This window comes from Muntiacus reevesi, chromosome 11 (genome assembly GCF_963930625.1).
Source record: "Muntiacus reevesi chromosome 11, mMunRee1.1, whole genome shotgun sequence".
In the NCBI taxonomy this organism is placed as follows: Eukaryota; Metazoa; Chordata; class Mammalia; order Artiodactyla; family Cervidae; genus Muntiacus; species Muntiacus reevesi.
The window spans coordinates 20,375,036-20,398,530 of record NC_089259.1 but is presented as its reverse complement, the minus strand read 5'-3'; the positions used below and the strand labels follow the sequence as shown (position 1 = coordinate 20,398,530).

Genomic DNA, 23,495 nt, shown 5'->3' with positions numbered 1-23,495 from the left:
TATCCTCTAGAGGAGGAGGAAGAGGAGGGATGGAAAATCTCAAACTTCATTTTCATTTCAAAAACCTTAATGCTTCTAATAAAGGCATGTGTTGCTTAAAATTTTAAAAGGCAAAATATAAAGGCAAAAAATAAATTACCCATGTTTATACAATTTAAATACAACCCACCTGTAGTATCTGGGGATATTTCCTTCCAGACATTTCACACAATTGGAAATTGAAACTGAAAGATATCTCATACAGTTGAACAAATTTACATACAATTTTACTCTCTGCTTTTTCACACTGCCAGCTATCTTCCTGTACTATCAGAGGTTCTTCCAAAACACAAAACCAGTCTCCAGAGCACCCTTATTAAACTTGCTACAGAATTACTAGGAAAGTTTAGGAAAGAAAGGTCTAGTTAGCCATTTTAGCTTTCTTTGGTTCTGTTTTTTTATCTAAACATACTTTTATATAATCAAGACGTCCAGAAACAAAATATGAAAGCCCCAGACTCTCAGCTACTCTGAATCTCAAGTCCAAGTACTTCGGCTAATGCTGAAATGTGTAATATGGCCTAACTACCTAGCTCCCTGCTCTGAGCACCTCAACGTGCCCTACAAGTACTCCCCAGTGCTTTCACTGGCCCCTTTTTACAGATAACGAAACTAATACAGCAGAAATGTGACTTGTTAAATATGAATTATCTGTTTACCCCTCTAGAAACAAAACCCAGGACCTCCTCTACCAGTCACTGAAAAATCACAGATCTGGACCAGGCTGATGAGGGCATCAGGAAAAGCAAATGCCAGAGGGAATTCTGACGGCTCTGTAGTGACCCCAACACCGAATCTCAAACACCTTGGTGGTCTACGGGCATCCTCCCAGGGGTGTAAGGAGAGATATCTAAGTGTGTTTTGTAGACACTGGCCGGTCAATTATTCCCAACAATCTGTGATTAAAACAGGACGAATGTTCCTCTCCCGCCTCAGCTCATCCCAGGCGGAGCCAGGTAAGGAAGCCTCCAGGTGGACTGACAAGGAGTGAGGACTCTACTGCTCTGAACAGAAAGGGCAAAGGTACTGACTAGGGGGACCAAGGAAAGGACGGCGATAAGGGCGAGCATCAAATCCGAAGGACACAGAGACGCGCCCGTGATTTAAGAACATCTGTATGCACATAGTACTGGCTCAGGAGCTTCTGAAGTGATTTACGGGAGATTCCCGTCCTTAGTATTAGAGATCTCAACTCCATAAAGCCTGCTTGCTGCTGCTGCTAAGTCACTTCAGTTGTGTCCGACTCTGTGTGATCCCATAGACAGCAGCCCACCAGGCTCCCCTGTCCCTGGGATTCTCTGGAGTGGGTTGCCATTTCCTTCTCCAATGCGTGAAAGTGAAAAGTGAAAGTGAAGTCGCTCAGTCATGTCCGACTCTTAGCGACCCCATGGACTGCAGCCTACCAGGCTCCTCCATCCATGAGATTTTCCAGGCAAGAGTACTGGAGTGGGGTGCCATTGCCTTCTCCGATAAAGCCTGGTTTGCCTGGGTCAAATCTCTGCAATTAACAGGGGCAGCATTCTCTCTCCTCATTAAAAAAACAAAAACCACACAACTCTGAGATTTTAACTGCTTTTACTAATGTAGAGACCTCTCCAGTATCATATTCTCTAGGTCTGAAGTTGAAATTTAAAACTTCAGAATGTGAAATCAACCAACACCACCCATCTCAAAAATCAATCATTTCCACACTTAACACGGATGGAGCAGGAAGGTTACAGAATTTGCTAAGCCAGATTCTGGCTAGAGACAAAGTTCAAGATTCACCACTGAAAAGCAAGAGGACACACTGGAGCTCAGTAAAAACAGCTGATGACAATATACACCTAGCACAATGCTGATATGGCTAGGATTACTCATCTTGCACTTTGGTGTGGTCCTCCCTTCCAAAAGTCAAACACAGGTTGCCTACACATCTCAGAACGGGATGGAAGCGACAGTGCTGGAAGTCACATCTATACATTCAGACTATCCCACATCCAAAACGCTCTTTCCTTCCCTTCCCGTGATTACTTATCAGTACAAACTGTAGTTTAAAAAAAAAAAAATCAAGACAGGCAGACTAACAAGCTTTTAGCATAAAAGGCTAAAATACACTGAGTTGCTTCCATTAAGTTTATTCCCCTCAGTTACTCGCCTCCTTGCAGATCTCCTCTTCACAGTCTGGCTTAACGTGGGGCTCCTACTTCGTTCATTTGAGACACAGGACCACTGTCCTCCAAACCCTGATGAGAACCCAACACAGGCCTCGTAGCCCTGTTTTCTTACCTCTCTTCTATGTCAATGGGAGACACAGCATCTGAAAGTTAGCACGGGCCTTCTCTCCAGCCACCCGACCAGAAGCGCGCTGTCCTGGGACAAGGGCACTGCCAGCGCCGCCGTGTACTATACTGGTTCGATGTTTTGACAACGTGTACAAATCTTAAGTCCTTGGAAGTGTTTACTAAGGAGTTGGGACGGGTTAGCTGGGAAAATAATTATGGGAAATGGCTTTGGGTACATGAAGGGGAAATAAAGTTAGCTGATTCAATGAAGCTCCCAAGTCCAGACCCAGGAGCAAACTGGGGGCAAGGAGGAGGGGAATTATACATCAACACAGGGGCTCAATACAGAAATAAGCTTTTTAGCAGTCTGGGTGGTAGGGATTCTCAAAATCTCCAAGTGATCAACCAGAGGCTCACACACCAAGCAATGCTTTTAAAATTTATTCAACTAAAAACTTCATGATTCCTCATACCTTCTCTTACACAAAGCTCAGTAAACTTTAAAGGCCTTGAGCCAAAAGTCAAGAACGAGGAGATAAATAGGAATCGCAACTCTTTAAGGTAACCTCTATACAGACAACTCCTTGTTGTCTGTTTCAGACACAAATCTCCTTGTAAATACTTCTGAAAGGGATCAGATCTATTAATGATTTAGTGATCATTTCCAATTGCAGTCGTAAATACCATCAGGTTGCTGGAACCAGCAATAAACTTTAAGCAAAGGTCTCACCTGATTTTCATTAATAAGCTGGAAAAATGTATTCAAAACAAATGAGAGGGCCGAAATGAGGAGGAAAGCAAAGGGGTGATGAAAAAAGAATGGGGGGTGGTGAAGATCAAAAGCAGCACTGTTTTAAAATACAAGCATGCGGATGTGTGCCCTCAAAAAGCTCAGAAGGCTGCGCGAGGCATTCTTCATTCAGTGCATAACTGAAAACAAAACAGAGTCCCTACATCGTACAATGTTAACTAACCCACCCTGGGTATTGACCTTAGATGTGGAATGAGAAAATTAAATGGCAGGCCTATTGGTGGGTTATTGGGAGGTAGGGGCACTTTACGATTTTCTGTTCAAAGTGCTTACAGCAAAAGGTGACTTTTAAAAAGAAAATAATGTAAAACTCTGACTTCAACAGTTTCTCTCCACTTCATCAGATTTCAGAAGCTAAAATTTCATGACAATTCAAAGGGGATAATTTTTTATGTCAGTTTTGACTACATTCAGGAAACATAATCACACAGGTAAGCTTTTAGTCAGTAGGAGCCAACACTCCCCTCCTCGGGGAGAGGGGCAAATAAGTCCCCCCTTTGCAGTTGATGGCAAACTTAGGACTGGTAAAGACATCACAAAAAGACAAGCATTTTAGTTCTCTTTGCCAGGTGTACATGGATGAAAGAAGAGTTCAAAGACCCTAAAATGTCAAGCTCGTCAAAAATTTAAATCCAGATCAGAGAAAATAAAACTAAATATGAGTACAGCATTTTCTCAGTATGTGGCACTACTTTCGTAGGCTCAGACTCCTAGTAAAAAGCATGCCAAGTGTACCACACCCAGAAGAGAAAACTAATACCCTCTTTGTGCGGTCCAATTTTGCTTTTTTCCTGTCTTCCTCCACCTCTGATTGAAAGAGCCAAAATGCATACTCCCACACTATCACAGGAAACAAAGCCAGGGAATTCCATCTAAAGTGAAGGATGTCAAATTGCCAAGCACGCCTAGCAGGATGTCAAAGGCCATGCCTCGTGTTCGACCACACAAAAATACTACTAAATATATCTATAGCCAGAATGAGTTACTGTAAATCCAAAAGCTGTAACCTGGTGAGAAAAGGCAGAAGGGACATTAAACTCAAAGGGTTTAAGCCTACAGGGGGAAGCTGTCCCGGCTGACTTTCAAGTTCATTTGCACAATAAATGCGGTCTGACAAGTCATTACGCTCTTCTCTCTTCTCGGCGGGCCCGTGAGCAGGCAGTGTGTCCCTCGCAGGGCTGCAGAAAGGTGGCTGATGGCTGGTTTCAAGCCTGAGGAGCAAGAAAACAGCCCAGGGAAGCAGGGACAGCTCATCAACAGAGGTGAGCTTTTCTGCAAAAGGCAGGTGGAGGACTTGAAACTCTGCTTAATAAAATTCAATATCATTTTTCTCAGTGAGTCCCTCAAACAGTCTCAGCAAGTCACCCAGAAACAAGTTTAACGGGGCACATGATTTAAGGGGTGGGGGGCTATCTCCATTTTCAACCCCAGGGGTGGATTCACAGAGTTAAGGATCACAAAGACTTTAGTCATGAATCCCTCTGAAATGGTTTAAGTTTTCCTGTTATCCTTCATTACTTCTTCCTCCCAGCGCTCTTTTAAGAGTGATTTGAAACACAAATGGAGGTGGGGAGTGTAAATGAGGCATAATTGGAGGCCCTGAGTTGTCAATTGCAGTGCAATCGATCTCCGCTCTAAGACTTCCAGAACTGAATGTGTTTTCCCTTTTCTCTTCTCGGCTTTTACACATAAATACAGGCAGAGGTAATGGGTAGCCTAAGGACACAGCCAGCAACAGCTTGTCTTTGATTAAAATGTCTCCATAATTTCATCACAAAAGAAATTAAGCAGGAATTCCTTCTAGGAACACATTCAGCATTTCAAGTGACTCAAGGTAGTTTACACTATTCAATGGGAGCACATGGCACAATAGTCAGTATTTTTAATTTTTTTCATAGAAATATAATTTAGAAGGCATGCAATCAGAAAGTAGTAAGGTCTGAAACTGACTGACTTCGAACATACACCCTCCTATTGTTCATGGAGAAAAAACCACTCAGCATAAATATGAGCAGCCTCCATATCAATATCAATATTCCCTCCATTTTATTCTCTATCCCCTACCCTTCAGCTCAAAATAAAGCAATCACACCAAGGAATGCAAGGCACAAACTTAATATTCAAACTATCTACCAAATGGTTTGTAACTCAACTCGGCTGAACAGATTAATTTAATATTGACTAGAGTCAGAAACCACAGTGAGAAATTCAGGCTGAAAAGACCATGAAGAAGGGCAGCCTCTGAAAGCATGGTGACAGACAGGGAGACTAGCCCTCCAGCACAAGGACCCACCTAACACTGAAGCCTGGCCAGAGGAATTCTGGAAGCTGCTGACAATCATGCTTCTAAAATTTTATTTAATAAAGTGATCTCTGCATTAAAAAAAAATGTCCTTGGTACAATTCATTATCAAAAGTATCAAAATGGCATTTCAAGAAATATAGAGCACTTTAAGGAAACACCTCAAGAATACTGGAATATAATATTACAGGGCTGCAACAGAGCAGGGGGATCACAGCTGGAGAAGTACTCATTACAGAAACAAAAAAAAGAGAATGTAAGCTGCATCAAAATGTGCCTCATTACAGGAATTTCTAACTCTAGGAAATTTCTTTCTTTGGCATTAATTTTTTAATTATCCCACGTATTTCAGAAGATAATAAAAACAACAATAGAAACCATTATAGTGACCCTCTTCTAAAACAGGTCACCAAATACTGTGCTTAACATCAGCGTTCCATCATAACCTGAAAGTCTACACATTAATGCAAATGCATATAATAAATAAAAACCCAGGCCCTACATTAAGTAATTCTACTCCAGGAATTCTAAAGGGTTCAGGAAATCATTTTGGGTAACAAGAGTTGGAGTACAGGAATCTTTCACATTCAGTGGATGCAAATGTCACAATGGGCTACCAAAGAGAAAATTAAATTCCAAAAGGCTGGGGGAGAGAGACCAATACAGTCGCACAGATTAGAGAACTTTCTCAGTCCTGAGGGTCCACAGGACTCTTTCATATTCATTGCATGTAAATTTGATGATGGCATGCATATCTACCCATCCAGAGAAAAAAAGATTACGTTCAAGTTTAGAGAGGTGCAGCCAGCTAGGTTATCGGGTATACAAACAACCTCAGCTGATATTTACAAGTTCAGCAAGTTCCCCTTGGCTACCTCCCCCTCCGACCCCTTCAAGGCTGGCCTTGCAGCGCAGACAGGTGATGCAACGCCTGCCTTTAAGGTGGCTGGGCGTCTCAAGTATTCAAATCACAGTACTGGCGGGCTGAAACCTGACAAGGAACCCTGACTGGTGTGACAAATTGATGATCCTGCAAATTAAACATTATAGAGTAAAGAACATCTCAAATGCACCTATCTCGCTGCAACCTTACACTAAGGAATAACTGCAAAAATTCATGTCAAAATAGGAGTGCAATGAAATCCACTGTCTTAAGAATCTGCCAAAATAAGACCCTCTGGCTAAACCATATGCAAACCATTTCCTTTTACCTTGCTTCCAAACAACCAAACTGTCTGAGGTATGATATATATTTACTTCTATAGACCATTTCCAGATATTTATGTGGTTATTTTATTTTTTTAGCTTTGAAGGACACATAATATTAACAAGTCTAGGAATTAACATAATTCAATTTTTTATCTCTCCAAATTGGACTTGAAATTCAAATGCGTTTCGTTTCAGGTAGACCCTCTTCACTCTTAACCCTCAGCATCACTACAAACATACTGCCACCTCATTCTGTGGGCAGGCACTTCTCATTCAGACAAGAGAGGTCTTCCCTCAAGCCACCTACATGGCAGGCTTCTGAGGCATGATATTGGTGGAGGAAAGTACTTATTTTTTAATTAAAATAGGAACACTGATATGGGAGGGGGGCACTGCGAAGAGGCAAAGCTAAGTGCCTCCTCCTCCTCTTTCCTTCACGAGGCAGGCCTCTGTCTTGGCTTGAGTCCAAATAAGAGGGGGTTAATCATGCTCTTTGAGACTTTTTTACTTCAGGTACAAAACACAACCACTGAGGTCCCCTCCCCCTTCCTGAAATCAGGTTCCTTTAGCTACTTTCAAACTTTTAACTCAGCAAACCAATAATGTAGGCCCCTCACTAGCAGTGCAAAGGCAAGCTGTGTAAACAACTCAGGGTCACAGCCGCAAACAGAAAAACATTTCTTCTCAAACCCTGACTGTGCATGCCTGCTTTGCAACAAGTCCTGTCCAACTCTTTGCAACCCTGTGGACTGCAGCAGGCAAGCTCCTCTGTCCAGGGATTCCCAAGCAAGAATACTGGAGTGGGTTGTCATTTCCTACCCCAGGGGATCTTCCCAACCCCGGGATTGAACCCACATCTCCTGCATTGGCAGGCGGGTTCTTTACCACTGAGCCACCTGGTCCTGATTGTTATCAAGTCTCCAATTTAATAAAAGGAAAGATTCACAAAACCATGACCCATTTTCTAGATTCAGAAAGAAAGGCAATTGAGAAATAGCCTTCATCAAAACAGCCTTCATTAGACATCATCAAATGAAGGAAAAACCAATGGACACAGGCCACCGCCTCTTCCCACACTCTTTCTCAGGACAGCTTTGCTTTTAAACAGGTGAGCTGGGCAGCATCTCCAGAACTGTTAAGATCATGGGGTTTAGTACTAGATCAGGTCTGTCAGTTCAGCCACACAAAGAATAATGCTACAATTAAGACAAATATCATCTAGGGAAGAAAGTTAATCAATGCAAAAAAAGACTTTCTTTTTAGGTCAAAGACCAACGCAGAGATTACAGAACCAAGTCATGGTCAAAAAGGTGGCAGTCTGGGCATCTCCATGCATGTGGCTGGTGAGGGCTGGAGAAGAGCAGGACCTGTCGGAGGCAAGAGCACATGCCAGGTCACAGGGACACTCCCATGGGCCACGTGCTTTGGAGGTGACATTCTCTTCTCAAAAGATGGTAGTGCCACCCACGACCATTAAGAACTGAAGAACTCATATGACTTGGAAGAAATGACCTGTCAACCCACAGACCTCCCCAATGACCTCTGACTCTGCCCAGAGGGAGATGTTTTACCTCTCTCTCTCTGCTTATGGAATCAAAGACCAAAGACCTGGCCAGCAATTTTCACCCTCACTCAATCTACAGAAGTTGAGAGGGGGAAAACAATTAAGACTGACCAGTCATTTCTTAGTTGCTTTTGACTAGATGACCTGGACATCGTTAGCAACCACACAAGAGGGATGACCTGGTGTGCTGTGAAAGCTACTTCATCCAGGTGAGCGGTAACTTACTCATTTAACAAAACCTCACAGTGGTGACCTATGTGGTCTATTTTTGCATCACTGTCCCCCTCCCAGCAGCAGGGTATCTTCCGAATAAAGTGCTGTTTGCTACTATAGGTATAAACACACAAGAAAAACAGCTTCCTACATTTCTTCAACACCTGTCATTTCTAAAATTGCTTATAAGTTTTAATATATCTGTATGTCTGCATTTTGATATGCCAGAGTTTTTACGGTATAAACCTTTTAGTTCACCAAAAGGCTAGTCAGATTCACTTCAAGTATTCTGAATTCATGCAGTTATGTCTACCTTCCTGACATCAATTATGGGTTTAGTCTATCTAAATTTAACCTCCTCTGGATCTGTTGAAACACCTCCTTATAACCTACTTCATACTGTACTTGGGTTAGTGGATAAAGATATAATGAAAAAGTTATTACGGATATCTAACTGACATTTAAACTGTAAAGCAACATAACTTTCACTCATAATTGCTGTAGGTTTATGTAAAGACTGATAACTTCAAGATTTCTCATTAAAAAAAAAAACAAAACTAAGAATCACACCCAATCATCTTTCTTTGAATCACTCTGTCCCCAGGACACTGGGCATGAAAGTTGATTTTAAAGAACCAAGTAAAAAGCTAAACATTTTATAAACCTCTACTAGTCACATTAAGTCGATTCTGTTCCACACATTACCAAATTCTCTACATCAGTTTTAAATCAAATGGAGCACACTGTCTTCAAATCGCATTCCATGGGCCTCTATATTTACACGAGAGCATGTTTCTGAGAAATTGTATTTAGAAAACTAAAAATGTAAGCCTATTTTCACAATTTCTTATATTACAAAAACAAAGATACAATCTCATAGAAAAATTTGGTTTATATTATTTTTATAATGTGTATAAAGTCCAAGTTCAGTCTGACAGTAGACTCTGCTTCCTATACTTTTCAAACCTTCCCTATGTGCAGCCTATATCCATCTCACAGAGAAACTGTGCTTCCCTATTTTCACGCCCTTATGAAGGCTAACCCATGATTCCAAAAATAAATTTTAAAAACAAGGATTGATGGGAAGATGGATGTGCCAACAGACAAATACATGATAAAGCAAGTACAATAAAATGAAACAAGTAGAAACTAGATGATAGGTAGATGAGTGTTCAGTAGAGAATATTTTATAATGAAATTTTGGGAGAATAACATTCCATTTTCAAGGTCCACCTCAATGACCAACCCAGAACTCCACTTTTCTCAAAGGCACTTAACCATGCTAGCGTGTATCATAATATTACATGTCACATCTAACCTCCCTACAGGATCCACATCTGAATCATTTTTTTATCAATCAAATGCCTCTAATATAACAACTTACACAAAATAACCACTCAACAAATGGGAAGAAAATACTTTGACTACAGACTGAAAATAATCACTGTTCTTTAACTGTACTAATAAAAATATCCTCATGTGTTACATGAGAATAACTGCAGATTTAGCTTTCCAATTTTACTGGGCCTAATACCAAAACTAGTTCACTTTTCTTTCTTTTGGTTACAGCAAAGCTACATGAGGACTGGTGGGAGGGGTTGGGGGGGGAGAGGTAACCCAAATGCCTTCCAAGTGGCAAGAATAACTCAACCCAAGACTCAGTACTTTCAACACTTAGCCCACAAGTCCATAAACTATCGACAAACTGAGTGGAGTAAACTGGGATGCCAGTGGAAAAAGAAAAAAAAAAGTTGGTTGTTTTTTTTTTAAAAAAGGTTGAACCATATGAAATCACCAATGTACAAATAAGCATTTTCATGTTTCTTGTGTTCTATATAAGACTACAAAAAAAAAAAAGGTAGTAATTGTCTTCGAAGACTTTCTGTGCCACTGACTTGAATATTGTTGGTCCTTATTGGTAATTAACCAAAAAAAGGAGGATCCATCAACATTTGAGTACATTTGTACACAGAGTATCCATTGAAATAACAAGGCTTTACTCCTCAGACACACCAAAATAAACACTTTCAAGTTCATCTGGTCCTCTCTGGTTCACAACTGAGTAACAATCTACCAACTTAAGACCTCTGTGTACACCAGGGCAGGTGGGGGACTGGGCAAGTCTTTGCAAACTGTTACTATGAAGGCACACCTTGAACTGCAGAAGCAGGGCTGGATCTGCTCCTTCAACGTGGAGCACAACTATGCAAACTCCTCTGCTCTCTCCCACACCATGGGGCTTACACAGCCTTTCTAAGAGGATCCCAGGAAGCCCGAAAGCTATGGCACACAAAGACCAAAAAAAAAAAAAAACCAGCAGAGGCAATTCCCATGATGCCAGGGTACTGGGTCATTTCCGAGGGCAGAGGGTGCCAGAAAAATACAAACAGTTCAGGCTTCCCAAAGAAATTCCAGGCTAATACAGACGTTCTCTTAGAAAGTCACTCAGAACTGCAGTTTAGGAGCTTGGATCAAGAGGTTAGAGAACAAGGGCAAGCAAAACGTTGGGGCCCTCCCTCTCAGGGATTCTAAGCAACCACTGAGTATTCACTTCTCCCTCCCATTTCATGTATGTGGGGGGGGCGGGGGGGGGGGGGGGCGGTGCTCAGTGGCTCAGTCAGGTCCAACTCTTTGCAACACTATGAACTGTAGCCCTCCAGGCTCCTCTGTCCATGGGATTCTCCAAGCAAGAATACTGGAGTGGGTTGCCATGCCCTCCTCCAGGGGATCTTCCAGATCCAGGGATGGAAACCACATTTTTTGCACTGGCAGGCAGATTCTTTGCCACCGCACCACCTGGGAAGCAAGCACGTAAAAGATCCCCTCGCAGTGCATGATAGCTGGCAATACTTCTGTCCATTGCCAATGCCATAGCCTTTCAGTAACTGGGGGTGTGTGTGGCTGTGTGTGTGTGTGTGTGTAGAATCTCAACAAACGTTAACATTTTTTAAAGTTTACATGAGAATTTAAAATGCCTTCTTTCCAGTATTCACATGTTTGCCACTTAAAAAAAAAAAAAGCTGAATATCATTCAAAAATAGAAGCCACATCTCCTGCCACATCTCCCCAAGGATTTACCAGAAGACCGAAAGTAAAATAAAAATGAAGCTCTTAGGAGGGGCAATTAAGTATTCACATTTGACATCTATTTGGGAACTTCTGAACGAAACATCTGAGCCACAGACATGTTCACATCAGGCCCACATAACTTTCAGCCTATAGCAAATAAGACATCACACTTCGCTGCATTAGCCCCTTTCCCAACTCTCTTTCCTCATGCTCCTTTCCTCAGACACATATATTGAGATTTTCGCCTGACTGTAAAAAAGGTTTTCTTTAAGGTTAATTTCAATAATCATCACAAGATTCTGTCAAATATAACTGTGCAGTAAGAAAGCAGCCATCGAACCTGCCATGGAATCTCTGTGGCTAAATTACTCACCTGCAGATTGAAAGCCCTTAGAATAGAATAGATAAGAATTTTTAAACACTATGAGAAAATGCACCATCAGGTCACAGATCAAATTAAGGAAACTTCATTCCAAAATGAAGACTATCTCAGGTAGCTCATAGTAAAACAATTTTAACAACTGTTAGGTCTTACTGTTGAAGTAACCTATTAACCTATATTAAGTGTTCCAAATAATTTCAAAACAAAAACAAAACACAGAGCCAGAACTCACAATATTACTTCCCAAGCTCTAGAAAACTTTCTGTATGAGAAGAGAAAAAAAAAAAAAAATCATAGAAATGAAGTTTCACTATTTATAAATACTGTACATGGTTTAAAAGATCCCGGGTTTTCCAAAAGTCTCAGCTTCCACTTTGTGTGTAGCCTTATGACAGCTCTAAGCAATATTCAAACAAGTATAGAGAAGATTTGCCATACCATTCCTACAAACACAAATGCATATCCCACAAATACAACAAGTCTTTAAGGAACTAAAAGTTTCTGAACTTTTCAACAGCTTTCCAACTATTCTGTCCTATGCAAATCACTTTCAAATTCTCAGGCAGGCCTCAGGAAGTGAAGCACAACAAACTATATTTAATTAAATATTCAATCTAATTCCCTACAGTAAATCACAGGAAATAACTTAGTTCCAAAGCAGCCTCTCCTAAAGCAGTCAAGTTTGGGTTAATTTGCATTTTAGAATTGAATTTTTTTTTCAAGCTAAAAGTCATAGTAAAATTTCTCCTTTTTATGAATCTTTAAAACACAGTGAGTCTTTCAGATCTGAGAGTGAAACTTGGTTTTAACAAGTAACTCATTTTTATGAAAACTCCAACCAGAAGATGAGTTATGAGTTAGAAAACACTTCAGGTTGTTTCTTTTCTTCTTAAAATACCCTTTTACTCAAAGTGAAAATGCACTTGCTGTAATCTGACTTGCACCAACTGACTGATACACCTGAAACATTTCCTCAGTTGAGAATGGCAACCTGCTCCCTCCCAAAGCCCCAGGAGGTTTCTACTGGGAACTGCTACTGCTAGGAGCCACCACTGGGCCTCTAATTCTGGACCAATAATTCTTACTAACATTTAAAAGATCTTCCAGCTCTAAGCAGTACATTTTCTTTAATTATAATTGCATTTAGGAAAAAAATTAAAACAAGTAAGAACCTAATATAAATGGCTTGAGAGGGTGATTTTAGCCTTAGAATCTTTTATTTTTAAAGCACTTAAAAAAAAATAAAAACATTTAAGCTATATTCCTAGTTTAAGAATGTCTTAAGGCCACATGAGAGGAGAAACTAAAAATAATTCCCAAATTTTGCCTTCCCCTATCTTCAAAGAAAGGCACTCCAACAAGCTGAAGTAGGCTGTATCCATTTCCAAGGACACGCAAAAACGGTGTTAAGTACAATGATTTAAAAAAAGGGGGTTTTTTTTAATAGCAAATGCTTTATAAAAGCTCAAACAGAATTAATAAATAAGTCAAGTACTTAAATTCAAATGTTAAAGTAAAAGTGAATTTGGCAGACATCCTCTATTTTCTAACTTAAAAGAATATACACCGCGCATAAAGTACAGAGGCTCTTTACCTCTTAGAAGCACTTGGTAAAATGGCATGTAATACCTAGTAATGAATGAGATTATATGTGAGGCTTTTACTCTAAAAAACACTTCGGAAGAAATAAGATCCTGGCTCCTTATCCACGAGTTTCAATACGATGTGATTAACTTAACCTTTCCGACACACATTAACCACTGGGATGACACTGTATGTAAAACAATCTTGGTGTAACAAGTGCGCAGCAAAGAAAATTACTATGCTGTACAGTCCAGATGAAGGGTGAGGAGGAGTCTGGCTCAACTACAGAACCTTGACATCCATCCTTCCACCTGTGACACTGAGCAACTGCCAGATTCTGGAAGCCGTAGGGCGGACGGAAGGCCAGTCAGCCTCCCCTGAGCCCGCCCTCCTGAGCACCCCAGGGCCTTCTCCACCTCGGTGGAGGGATGGACCTGCCCCTCCAGGATCTCTCCAGATGGGTATCTGTCTGTTTCTCTCAGAAAGACAAAAGGGGCCAGAGGCACTTCATCTACAGGGTCTCCATCGAGGCAGGAGGTCCCTCCGGTTCCCTAGATTCGAACCTCCACTCTAACTCCCCCAAAATACTGGTCTCAAAGCCCCCTGCCTTGCCTCTCGGATCTGCACCTCCGTACTAAGATGGGAAAGCAACAGAGGACACATTTTCCCAAACCCGGTCATCCAGGGGAGCCTCTCCGTGCCTAATTAAAGGCCTTGAGCCTAGGGCGAGGCCAAGTTTGCGGGGCACTTCCTGGCGCGGAGAAGCGCTGGCCTCGCCGCCCCGCGGCCGGGGCCAGGCGGCGCGCGCGGCCAGAACGCGCTGGCCCTTTAAAGGCGCAAGCTTCCTGCGCCCGCGGCCCCTCCCTCGCCGTCGCCAGCTCCCGCCCCCGCCGAGGGTCACACTTGAACTTTAGCTCGCCTCGCGCGGCCGGGCGCCGGCGCTCCGCCGGCGGTGGCCGCCCCTTCGCACGTGTCGGAGGCGCTACCTCTGGCTGGGCGCGCCCGGCCCCCGGCACTCGAGGCCACTTCCAAACGCAATCAAAACAAAACAAAATGCACGCGGGCCTCCCGAAACTGCGCGGTCGGCCCCACGGGCCTCCCGGCTGGCGCCCCGCCGTTCCCCTCCACCTGCAGCTCCGTCCCCGGGCGGCGGGGCTCTGAGGCCCCCATCGCCGGGCCCTCCTCCGCCCCGCGCGGCGGAAACGGCTCCGCGGGGCGTCCCGGGGCTTGGGGGTGGGGGACGCCCGCCGCGTGGGCGGCGGGGAGCCGCCCTCACCCCCGATGTCCTGGGGGATGGGGAGCGGGAATATGAGCAGCGGCCAGAGTCCGCGCGAGCCGAAGGGGAACAGCTCCCAGTGGACCCCCCGCCCCACCCCTCTCTTTCACGGGCGAACTTTTCTGGCCGCTTGGAGGTCCACTTCTTGGCGTCCGTTTCCTCACCCCCTCTGGTCCCAGCGAGCCCCTTCCCGGTCCCGCTCCAACTCTCACTAGAGCGCGCGCGCACACACTCAGTCCTGTCCCCCCACCCCCGACGGGTCCCGGGCAAGCCCACGACCCACCTCTGCCACTCTCGCCATCACTCTGCACGCGCTGCCCGCGTGCCTTGCACTTTCAGGCCAAGCGCACTTGCACCGGCGAGCGCCCCCCCCCCCGCCCCCATCCTCCTGATCCTCAGCCCCTCCGCGACCTCGGGCGGAGGCCGGCGCCCCCGGACACCCACCCGCCCCTCCCGCTTCGGCCGTGCGCCCAAAGGCCGCTCACCTTCCAGCCCGCCGAGCTGTTGCTGTCGCCCTTATCCTTGAAGTAGGGCACGCTCTTGACCATCCACTCGTAGATCTGCGACAGCGTGAGTCGCTTCTCGGCCGAGCTCTCGATGGCCTTGGTGATGAGGTCGGCGTAGGACAGGTTGCCCCACGCGTTGCGGCGGGATGAGCTGCTCTTGCGCGGCTGCCCCGCGAGCGGCCCGCCGGCGGCGGCCGCGGCGGCGGCGGGAGGCACAGGCGGGTGCTGCGACAGCGGGCCGGGCGGCGGGGGCTGCGGCGGCGCCGGGTGCAGGCAGCCCGCCTCTGGGCCCTGGAAGTCGCCGCACAGACCCCCGGTGGCGGCAGCTGCGGCCGCTGCGGCCGCCGCCGCCACCGCCGCGGCCGCGGCCGCGGCCGCCGCTACGGAGCCGGGCGCCTGCTGGAAGTCCCCGCTCTCCTCCAGCAGGCTCAGGTTGCTCATGAAGTCGGTGTTGACAGCGGCCGCCGAGGCCGAGGGCAGGCCCGCGGCGCCGTCGGGGTTCGCCGCCGCGCCGCCCGACGGCGCCGGGCTGGAGGTAGCCGAGTTGGACTGGCTAAACTCCGGCCGGGGCAGCGGCCAGGTGCACGAGCGCGGCCGGGGCAGCGGCTCGAAGTCCGGGTCGATCTCCACCACCTGGGGCGCTTCGGCCATGGTGACCCCCCCACCCTTCCCCCAGCCGCGGGACTTGCCCAGAAGTGAGAAAAGCGCAGCACCGGGCGGGGGGGGAGAGAGGGCGCCGAGAGCCGGTCCGAGATCTGCGGGAAGGGGTGAGGTCGGTGCAGCGAGCGGACGGAAACCGGGAGGGAGGCGCGGCGGCGGCGGAGTGGAAGCGCGAGCTCAGAACTTAACTTCACGGCTCCGTCCGCATCTAGGCGCCTCCGGGTTCGCTGCACTGACTGGACGGCAGGCCAGAGTCGTCGGGGCCCCGACAGCGCTGGCGTCGCGCTCCCCGCCGAACGAAGGGCGAACGGACGGACACCGCGGGCCGCTCGCTCTCCCCGGGCGGGCGCGACCGCGGCGCTGCTGCCTGTTGAATGCGGCGGCGGCGGCGGCAGCTGCAGCGACTACGCGGCCGCCCCGACTTACGGGATCTGCCGCCGCCCCCCGCCGGCGGCGGCGGCGGCGCGCGCGCCGGCCCGCCCCTGACGGACGGCCCCCGCAACCAATGAAAGTGCGGCGGCAGCGCCCGGGCCGCCAATGGGCGCCGGCCTGGGCGGGGCTCAGTTTTCCACGGGGAGGCAGCAGTGGGTTGGTGGGGGGTAGTGGGGTGTTTTTCTATTTCACATGAACACTCTCCCTCGCTCGCTCGCTCTCTTTTTTTTTTTTTTGGCTCTCTGTTATTATTTTCTGGTAATTCTCGAGTGTTTCTGTGAGTCTCTCGCCCTCTCAGTGTTTTGATTGCTAGGAGGCAAACCAACGTGGAGGCGGCGGCGACACTTTGTTTACTACTGAGGAGCCCAGTCGAGTACTCGGGAAGCCCGAGTGGAACGAGCCGCCCGCTTCGCCTCGACCTGCGCTCGGGAGCCCGAAGCTGGGCCGGGCGGGGGCCGGGGACGCTCGGCGCTCAGGGGGCCGCCGGGTGGGTGGGTGGGCAGGCGGAGGCGGCCTCGTCGGAGTTCTGCTCACTCGCCCCCTCTCGACTCCGCCCACGATTTCTCTGCAGAGAAACGTGGGCAAGTCGGTGGGTTTTGTTTTTGTTTGGTTTAGTTGGTGGTTTTTTTTTTTTTCCCCTTTCCCTACGATGTGTAGAGTCTCCGGCCCCGGGCGCGGGCCGGACACACGCTTGTCCCCACCCTCGCGCGGTGCCGGGGTTCTGACTGCCGAGTCGGCGCGGAAGACTCAGCCGGGAACCCACCTATCCGCACCCGCGAGTTGAGCCTCGGCGGTCGGTGTAGACTAGTTGGGGGGGAGGGGGGGGAGCCGTTAGCCAGCCGAGCCGCCGCGAGCCGGGTTCACTCCAGTCTTGACCTAAGACTAGAAATGAGGGAAGGGGGCTCGGCGCCGGCCGAAGATAGTTGCTCATGCACACGCACCCTCAGACCCGAAGGCAGCCTCAACCCCCGTGCCCTCCGTGGGAACCTGTTCCCCTGGGCGGGAACCTCAGACTGTCCACTGAGTCAGTCCCGGACGACAGGGAAGGCGGGGTCAGAGGAGAGCACTTAGGAAGAGCCTTGTCACTTTATTACTTACTTACGCTGAGTTCGTTTGTTTGCTTGTCATTGCTTTGCTATTTAGAATGCAAGTGCTGAGACGTTGAGAAGGGAAAACCTAACAGGGGACAGAACCAAAGGCTGGGGCGCAGCCCTGCCCCACCCCCAGGTGTTGCTTTAGGCTGCTTGTCCCGCGTGTCAATCACCGCCCCCTCCCATCCCACCCCACCTCGCTCCATCTGGGCTCTAGGTCCAGGCTGTCCTGCCAAGATCAGTGGGGACCAAACGAAGACAATGGCCCTTGTGTCTCAAGGAGCAGAAGAAATACTTGTCAAGTTTTGTTTTGCTTTTTTTAGAAGGAATATGGAAGGCATTTCCTTTCAGAGACAGGGCATCACTGAAGATGTAAGACTGACGGTGGAGTTTTAAATAGCTTTGTCCAAAATGACAGCTTCCAATGCACTACCACCACTCCACCCCCGGCAAAAAAAAAAAAAAAACCTCTTTATGACAGTTCTTCAATTGAATAAGTGGCATCTAAAGCAAAGGAGGCCTCGTTTAGAAAAGTTTGAAAAGACTTAGAGAAAAATTTGGTCCTCGTTGACATTCTCACTGGTCCAAACTCCGATTTCTTCATAATCCGATTATCACAACAGCTTCCCACTGATACTGGGGGTGACTGGGGGTCGTGAGCCTGATGGATTGAAAATGTAGTTGGTTCCCACCCGCCCCCTGTGGTCTCTGCGTTTACTATCAAGTTGAGACTGTTCCGGCCTCCCCAGCCAGCCGCTAGGGGACCTCAGTAACCCAGATGATGAGCCGAAAGGAAGGCGGTAGTGTACAACCGCTGCTACCCTCTACCTTTCCGACTACGCTTTATACAGGCAGCCCCCATTCACACGGCCGCACCCTACAGATAGGCGGTGCCCAAGTGGATCATGCTTGGCAAAGGAAGTCAACTGCAAATTTGGCCGTGCCTTCATTTCAATTCCGGTTTTTCAGGACTTCAACTGGAGGAAGGTATTTGGTTAAGGGAGTTTTCTTACAGACTTTCTCCCCAGATCCTTGAAATCTTCTGAGTTGTCCTGCCCAATCGTTTCTTTAAATGACAAATTCGCTTTCTTTGGTCTTTCCTGAGTATCTACCCCACCAATGTCCCTGCCACATGGTTACAAAAAATTAAAAATATTTATTTATAGCTGCCTGCCCTACCATTGTATGTATCAGTTTACTCACCCTTGCTGGAGAACATTTTGCTTGTTTCTACCCTTGAGGGATCACAAACTGTTCTGTAATCCCGTAAAACTAAGAGATTTTGCATATGTGCAAGTACCTCCACAGAAGGAATGTCCAGAAAGATCACTGGGGTCAGCAGTCAAGTTCATTTGTAATTCTGAGACACTGCCAAATTGCCCTCCATTGTGGGTGTATCAAGATGAACTTTCTTTTCAGCTAGACCTAGAGGATGTTAAAGTTGGAGGAAAATCTGGAAATCATCCTAGTGGTGAGACACCACACGATGAACTGAGACAGCAAAGTGAACTGGTTTGCCCAAGTTCACATAAGTAACAGTGATGCTGTCAGGGTTAGAACTTCAGTTTCCTGCTTTCCCATCAACAACCTCAGTACACAGATAGAAAATTATAAATAGCACGTAATACCAATGCGGGCTTCCCTGGCGGTTCAGTCGGTAGAGAATCCGCCTGCAATGCCGGAGACCTGGGTTGGATCCCTAGAGTTGGGAAGATCCCCTGGAGGAGGGCATGGCCACACACTACAGCATTCCTGCCTGGAGAGTCCTACGAACAGAGGAGCCTGGTGGGCTACAGGCCATGGGGTCGCAAAGAGTTGGACACAACTAAGCAACTGAACACAGCTCAATCCCAAGATATCAATAATCACCATAAAACTTTGTGGTGTATTTCTCAGTCGATCCCATAGATTTTAGTAATTTTACTTCGATGAAATTACTGAGCTGGAAGTTTTGATTTAAAAGATTTTTAAAAAGCAGACACACAAAAGATGATAGAGATAAAAAGATTACAAAAGGAGTTTTGTGAGTTTTTTTTTTTTTTTTTCAGTCAAAACATGTAAACGTTTGAAGGATGGAGAAGGATTTAGGTTGGCACTAGTTGTTCTTAAGAGAAAAAGGTTTATTTATTTTCTCCTTCAGTATTTTTTTTATGGTAGCTCTTTGCTTTGAAGGCTTTTTCTAACGATTCTCACTTCTTAATAAGTAAGTGGGAATCATTGTCATTGGTGCGTGTGGCCAAACCAGAAAGAAAAACATTTCATGTCAGGTAAGGACAAGTAAGATGAAAAAGGAAGTTTATGCTCACAAAGTCCATCTCACAAACCATAGTGATATTCTTTCCTCTGCCTCTTTTCAGAGTAATTATTACATCATCCTTGACAGGAAGACTGAGGGGATGGTTTCCTTTGATCAATTCCCAGGCAGAAATTTCTATATTTACCCCTCACCACCACCACATTGATCTCTGGTTTAAATTCTTGTCAAAATAGGTAATTTAAGTCCAATTTAATGAGTAAAAAGCTTGGATGCTTATTCTTCTTAAGTGGATGACACTTAACTTTATACTCCACCTTCTCTTCCCCAGAATTGCTCATTTTCAATATTTTGTCTGAATCATTAGGATACACTGCTCTCAACTAAAAACAGTCTTTCTTCCATTTGCCCGTAGAAAATAATCACCTGAAACAACACAGCTTTGACTTCTTAAACCCATGTCCTGAAACCTGGCCTATAGCAAATACCAGAAGTAGTCATTCATTTTTCTTGAGGAATAACTCTCTTTGGATTTTCTTATTCATTCAACAAATATTTATAGAGCACCTACTATGTACAGGCTAGGTGCCATGCATCTCAGAGTACCCTGTTTAGATGGCAGATTCCTCGAGGTCATAAAAGAGTGAGTGAGGGAAAGTCGGTCGCTCAGTCGTGTCTAACTCTTTTCGACCCCATGAACTGTAGCTCCTCTGTCCCTGGAATTCCCCAGGCTAAGAATATTGGAGTGGGTTACCATTTCCCCCTCTGGGGGCTCTTCCTGACCCAGGGATCAAACTTGGAACTTGAGTCTTTGGTATTGCAGACAGATTTTTTACCACTGAGCCACCAGGGAAGCCCAGGTCATAAACAGTTTATATTATTTTGCTTTACATGATATTTGATGTCAGAATTAAAACTGTGTCACTCTTTAAAGAATCAGCAATGCGTCTTGACAATATTTTTTGAACGAATTACACAAAAAAAGTATTTGATAGATACAAGGAGTGCTAAGGCAGAAAAGAATTGAAGCATTAGCATAGTCACCATTTTGAAGAAAAATAATAGGATGAGGTAGAAAAACTGAATAAATGCCTATCCACACGTGTTGGGAGTATGAGCTCAGAGCACCAGGCCTTGGAGTTGGAATGATCAAAAAATACAGGCTACATCAGATCCTTTGTCTAACACAAGTGACACTCACTAATCTGTAACTGGAGACAAGTACTGGGCAAATCATAAGCCAGAGACCCAGTATTTTCAGTTCTCTTGTGAAGATGTTTGTCTTCTTCAATAAACTCTGTTCCTTTGCTTTGTTAGTGAGAGGCTAGTTGTGCGTCCCTTCAACAATACTAAAAATGTATTTGTAGATAATCTAAATGACCAACAATAGAGAATGATTAAAGAATGGCATATCTGTTAGGTAGAATCATATATAGTCATTTAAAATAAAGTGGACCAAGCATTCGTAATGGCATTGTGACAATACTGGTGATAAGATATTTAAGAGGTTGGAAGTATCACTACTGGCTAAAAATGTTAGCAATGGTTGTATCTGGGTGATGGATTTATAAGTGATCATTACTGGGCCCACAGAAACCCCTCATTTTACAAGTAAGAAAGCAGACACTGAGAAGTTAAGTAATAGAGCCCTAGGCGCTGGGGTCAGAATTCAGGCCTCCTAGCGTTCAGGCCAAAAGTCTTTCTTTGTATTGCACTGCTCTTCACTTTAACTTTCTTTTTTTCTTTTTTTTTTAACTGGAGGTTTTCAGATCACCAGTGAAATTCAGCCTATTTTAAACACTAGGTCTTAACTATCTTCAAAACAATAAAATTATTCTCCCAAACTCCCAACATTACATTTAAATTTTTTTCTAATGTTAAGGACTGCAAGTTGCCATAAAAACAAATGGGTGGCACATGAAATCCCAAGTTCTTTGAATGTCATGAATCTGAATTTTGCATGCATGCTTGCAACACAATGTGTTTTTACTATTTTATTTCTGTTTCATGTCATATTAAAGCTTTTAGTATGCTTCCAAAAAGGGGGGGACATATGTATTAAATAAGAAAAAGCTGCCATGTAGATCACAGATGGTACTACATTTTTGGCAGAAAGGAAGTTTAACAAGGCGTGCTACTTATTTACTTGGAAAACTAATATGTATGAGTGATCACGTTAAGCAGTAAGAATTAATCACCGTTTTACAATAATCCATTTTTTCCAATCAAATTGCCCTATTTCCACAACATAACAGTAGGGAAAAGGAGTAAAGTGTGATTGTAAACAAACACCTAAAAAGAAAGTCCACAACAGTAATAAAAGAATGAAGCAAGAAGAAATATCTAACATTGTATGGTAACTAACTACGTTGCTTGTCATTTGTTGATAAAAATCAATAACAAGAGGTAATGGCTGTGTAGTCAGAGCACATGTGTTTTTAATATGATATGTATAGTCACCGTCTGTGTCAGTTATGCTGTAGAAACAGGAGGTAAGAGTTTATCAAATTTCAGATTTGGCTGACTCACAGGGCCTACCCATATGCGAAGTCTGCTATGCCAGAGAATAAACATAGATGAAGAATGAGTATTTCTCTGGAATATCAGGTTTTTATTTTGTGGTAAATACAGCCTTTAAGACACACAGAGATACTCTACATTCTAAGGTTTAACATTTAAAAATGGAACTTCCAATTAGTTGATCACCGATATCATGCTGGAAGGGAAAACTGATTTGTCTCCTGTGATGCTGTATGTACGTTAAATAATTTTGTGTTTGAGCAACAAACTGAAAACAGAACATTTGACAACTACATAGCACGCTTGCACTCCAGAAGTTTCCAACCTGGAAAAATTCTTTCTACAACCCAGAACTAGGCTGGGTGAGATCCCACCCTCCTGTTTTTCAAATTTATATATCATCTGAAATAAAATGATATGTATATTGATAAATATAAATAAATATCTCTCATTTCAAAATGTTTTCATTTCTAAGTCATAAATCATTCTTCATCCAGAATCAGAATATACACATTTTCTTTCTCCCCCAGGGTTAATAAAAACTACTATTTTCAACAGTAATTATGGATGAAGTGTATATAACACTATTATTATTAGCTATTATCTGAATGATTAGCTATTATCTGAATCAGTCCTCAAAACAAACCAATAATGTAGAAATTATTAGGAATTATATTTTACAGAAATTGAAACTGAGGTACAGAGAGCTAAGAAACTTACTGAAGGTAAGTTTACTTACTTTAGAAGCTTATCTAATTGTTATCAGACTTGAACCAGCTACTATCAAAATCCAGAGCTCATCACCTGTTACCACACTTTCTGCCTTTGTAAAATGTTGAGGTTTTCTAGAGGCCTAGAAATTAACCAGAGGTTAATTTGATGATTCATTTTTTTCTTTCCAGAAAATTGACATTTAAACATGTTAGGGGGTGGAGGGATCTTTGTCAGCTCTCAACTCTACCTGAAACCAGTTTAGTTTATGTTAATGAAAGGAGTCTAGAGATAGACTATAAATAACAATAATAATGCTGATGTTTGCATTTGTATAACACAAATTATGTGGGGGATTCCAAGCCATTAGCACTTGCTTATTTGAACAGACAGCCTCAGACCATCTTCCGTAAGAGCAACCTGCCCTTCCGGAATGGTTGGCTCATCTGAAACTCTTTCCAAAGCTCTCCTAAACCTGAATTGACATCAAAGCAAGTTCAACAGCTCTCTTGTGCTCTATCCCCAACAAAGAAAGTGGTTAGCACTGGATTTTTATTGAAAAGCCATTCCACATATTGAGGCAGAAGGTAGCTGAGCCCCTCATAGGG

The 23,495-nt window shown here is 44.8% G+C and overlaps 1 protein-coding gene across 1 annotated transcript in view; it reads right to left on the bottom strand.

Moving 5' to 3' along the window:
* FOXO1 (forkhead box O1) overlaps positions 1-16,309 on the bottom strand; it is an 89,784-nt gene extending 73,475 nt beyond the window's left edge. The window contains exon 1 of the mRNA XM_065901954.1: positions 15,199-16,309. Within this exon, the coding sequence (XP_065758026.1) occupies positions 15,199-15,870 (672 nt within the window). The 5' untranslated portion in view covers positions 15,871-16,309. The remainder of the gene's footprint in view (positions 1-15,198) is intronic.
* Between the last annotated feature and the right edge of the window lie 7,186 nt (positions 16,310-23,495).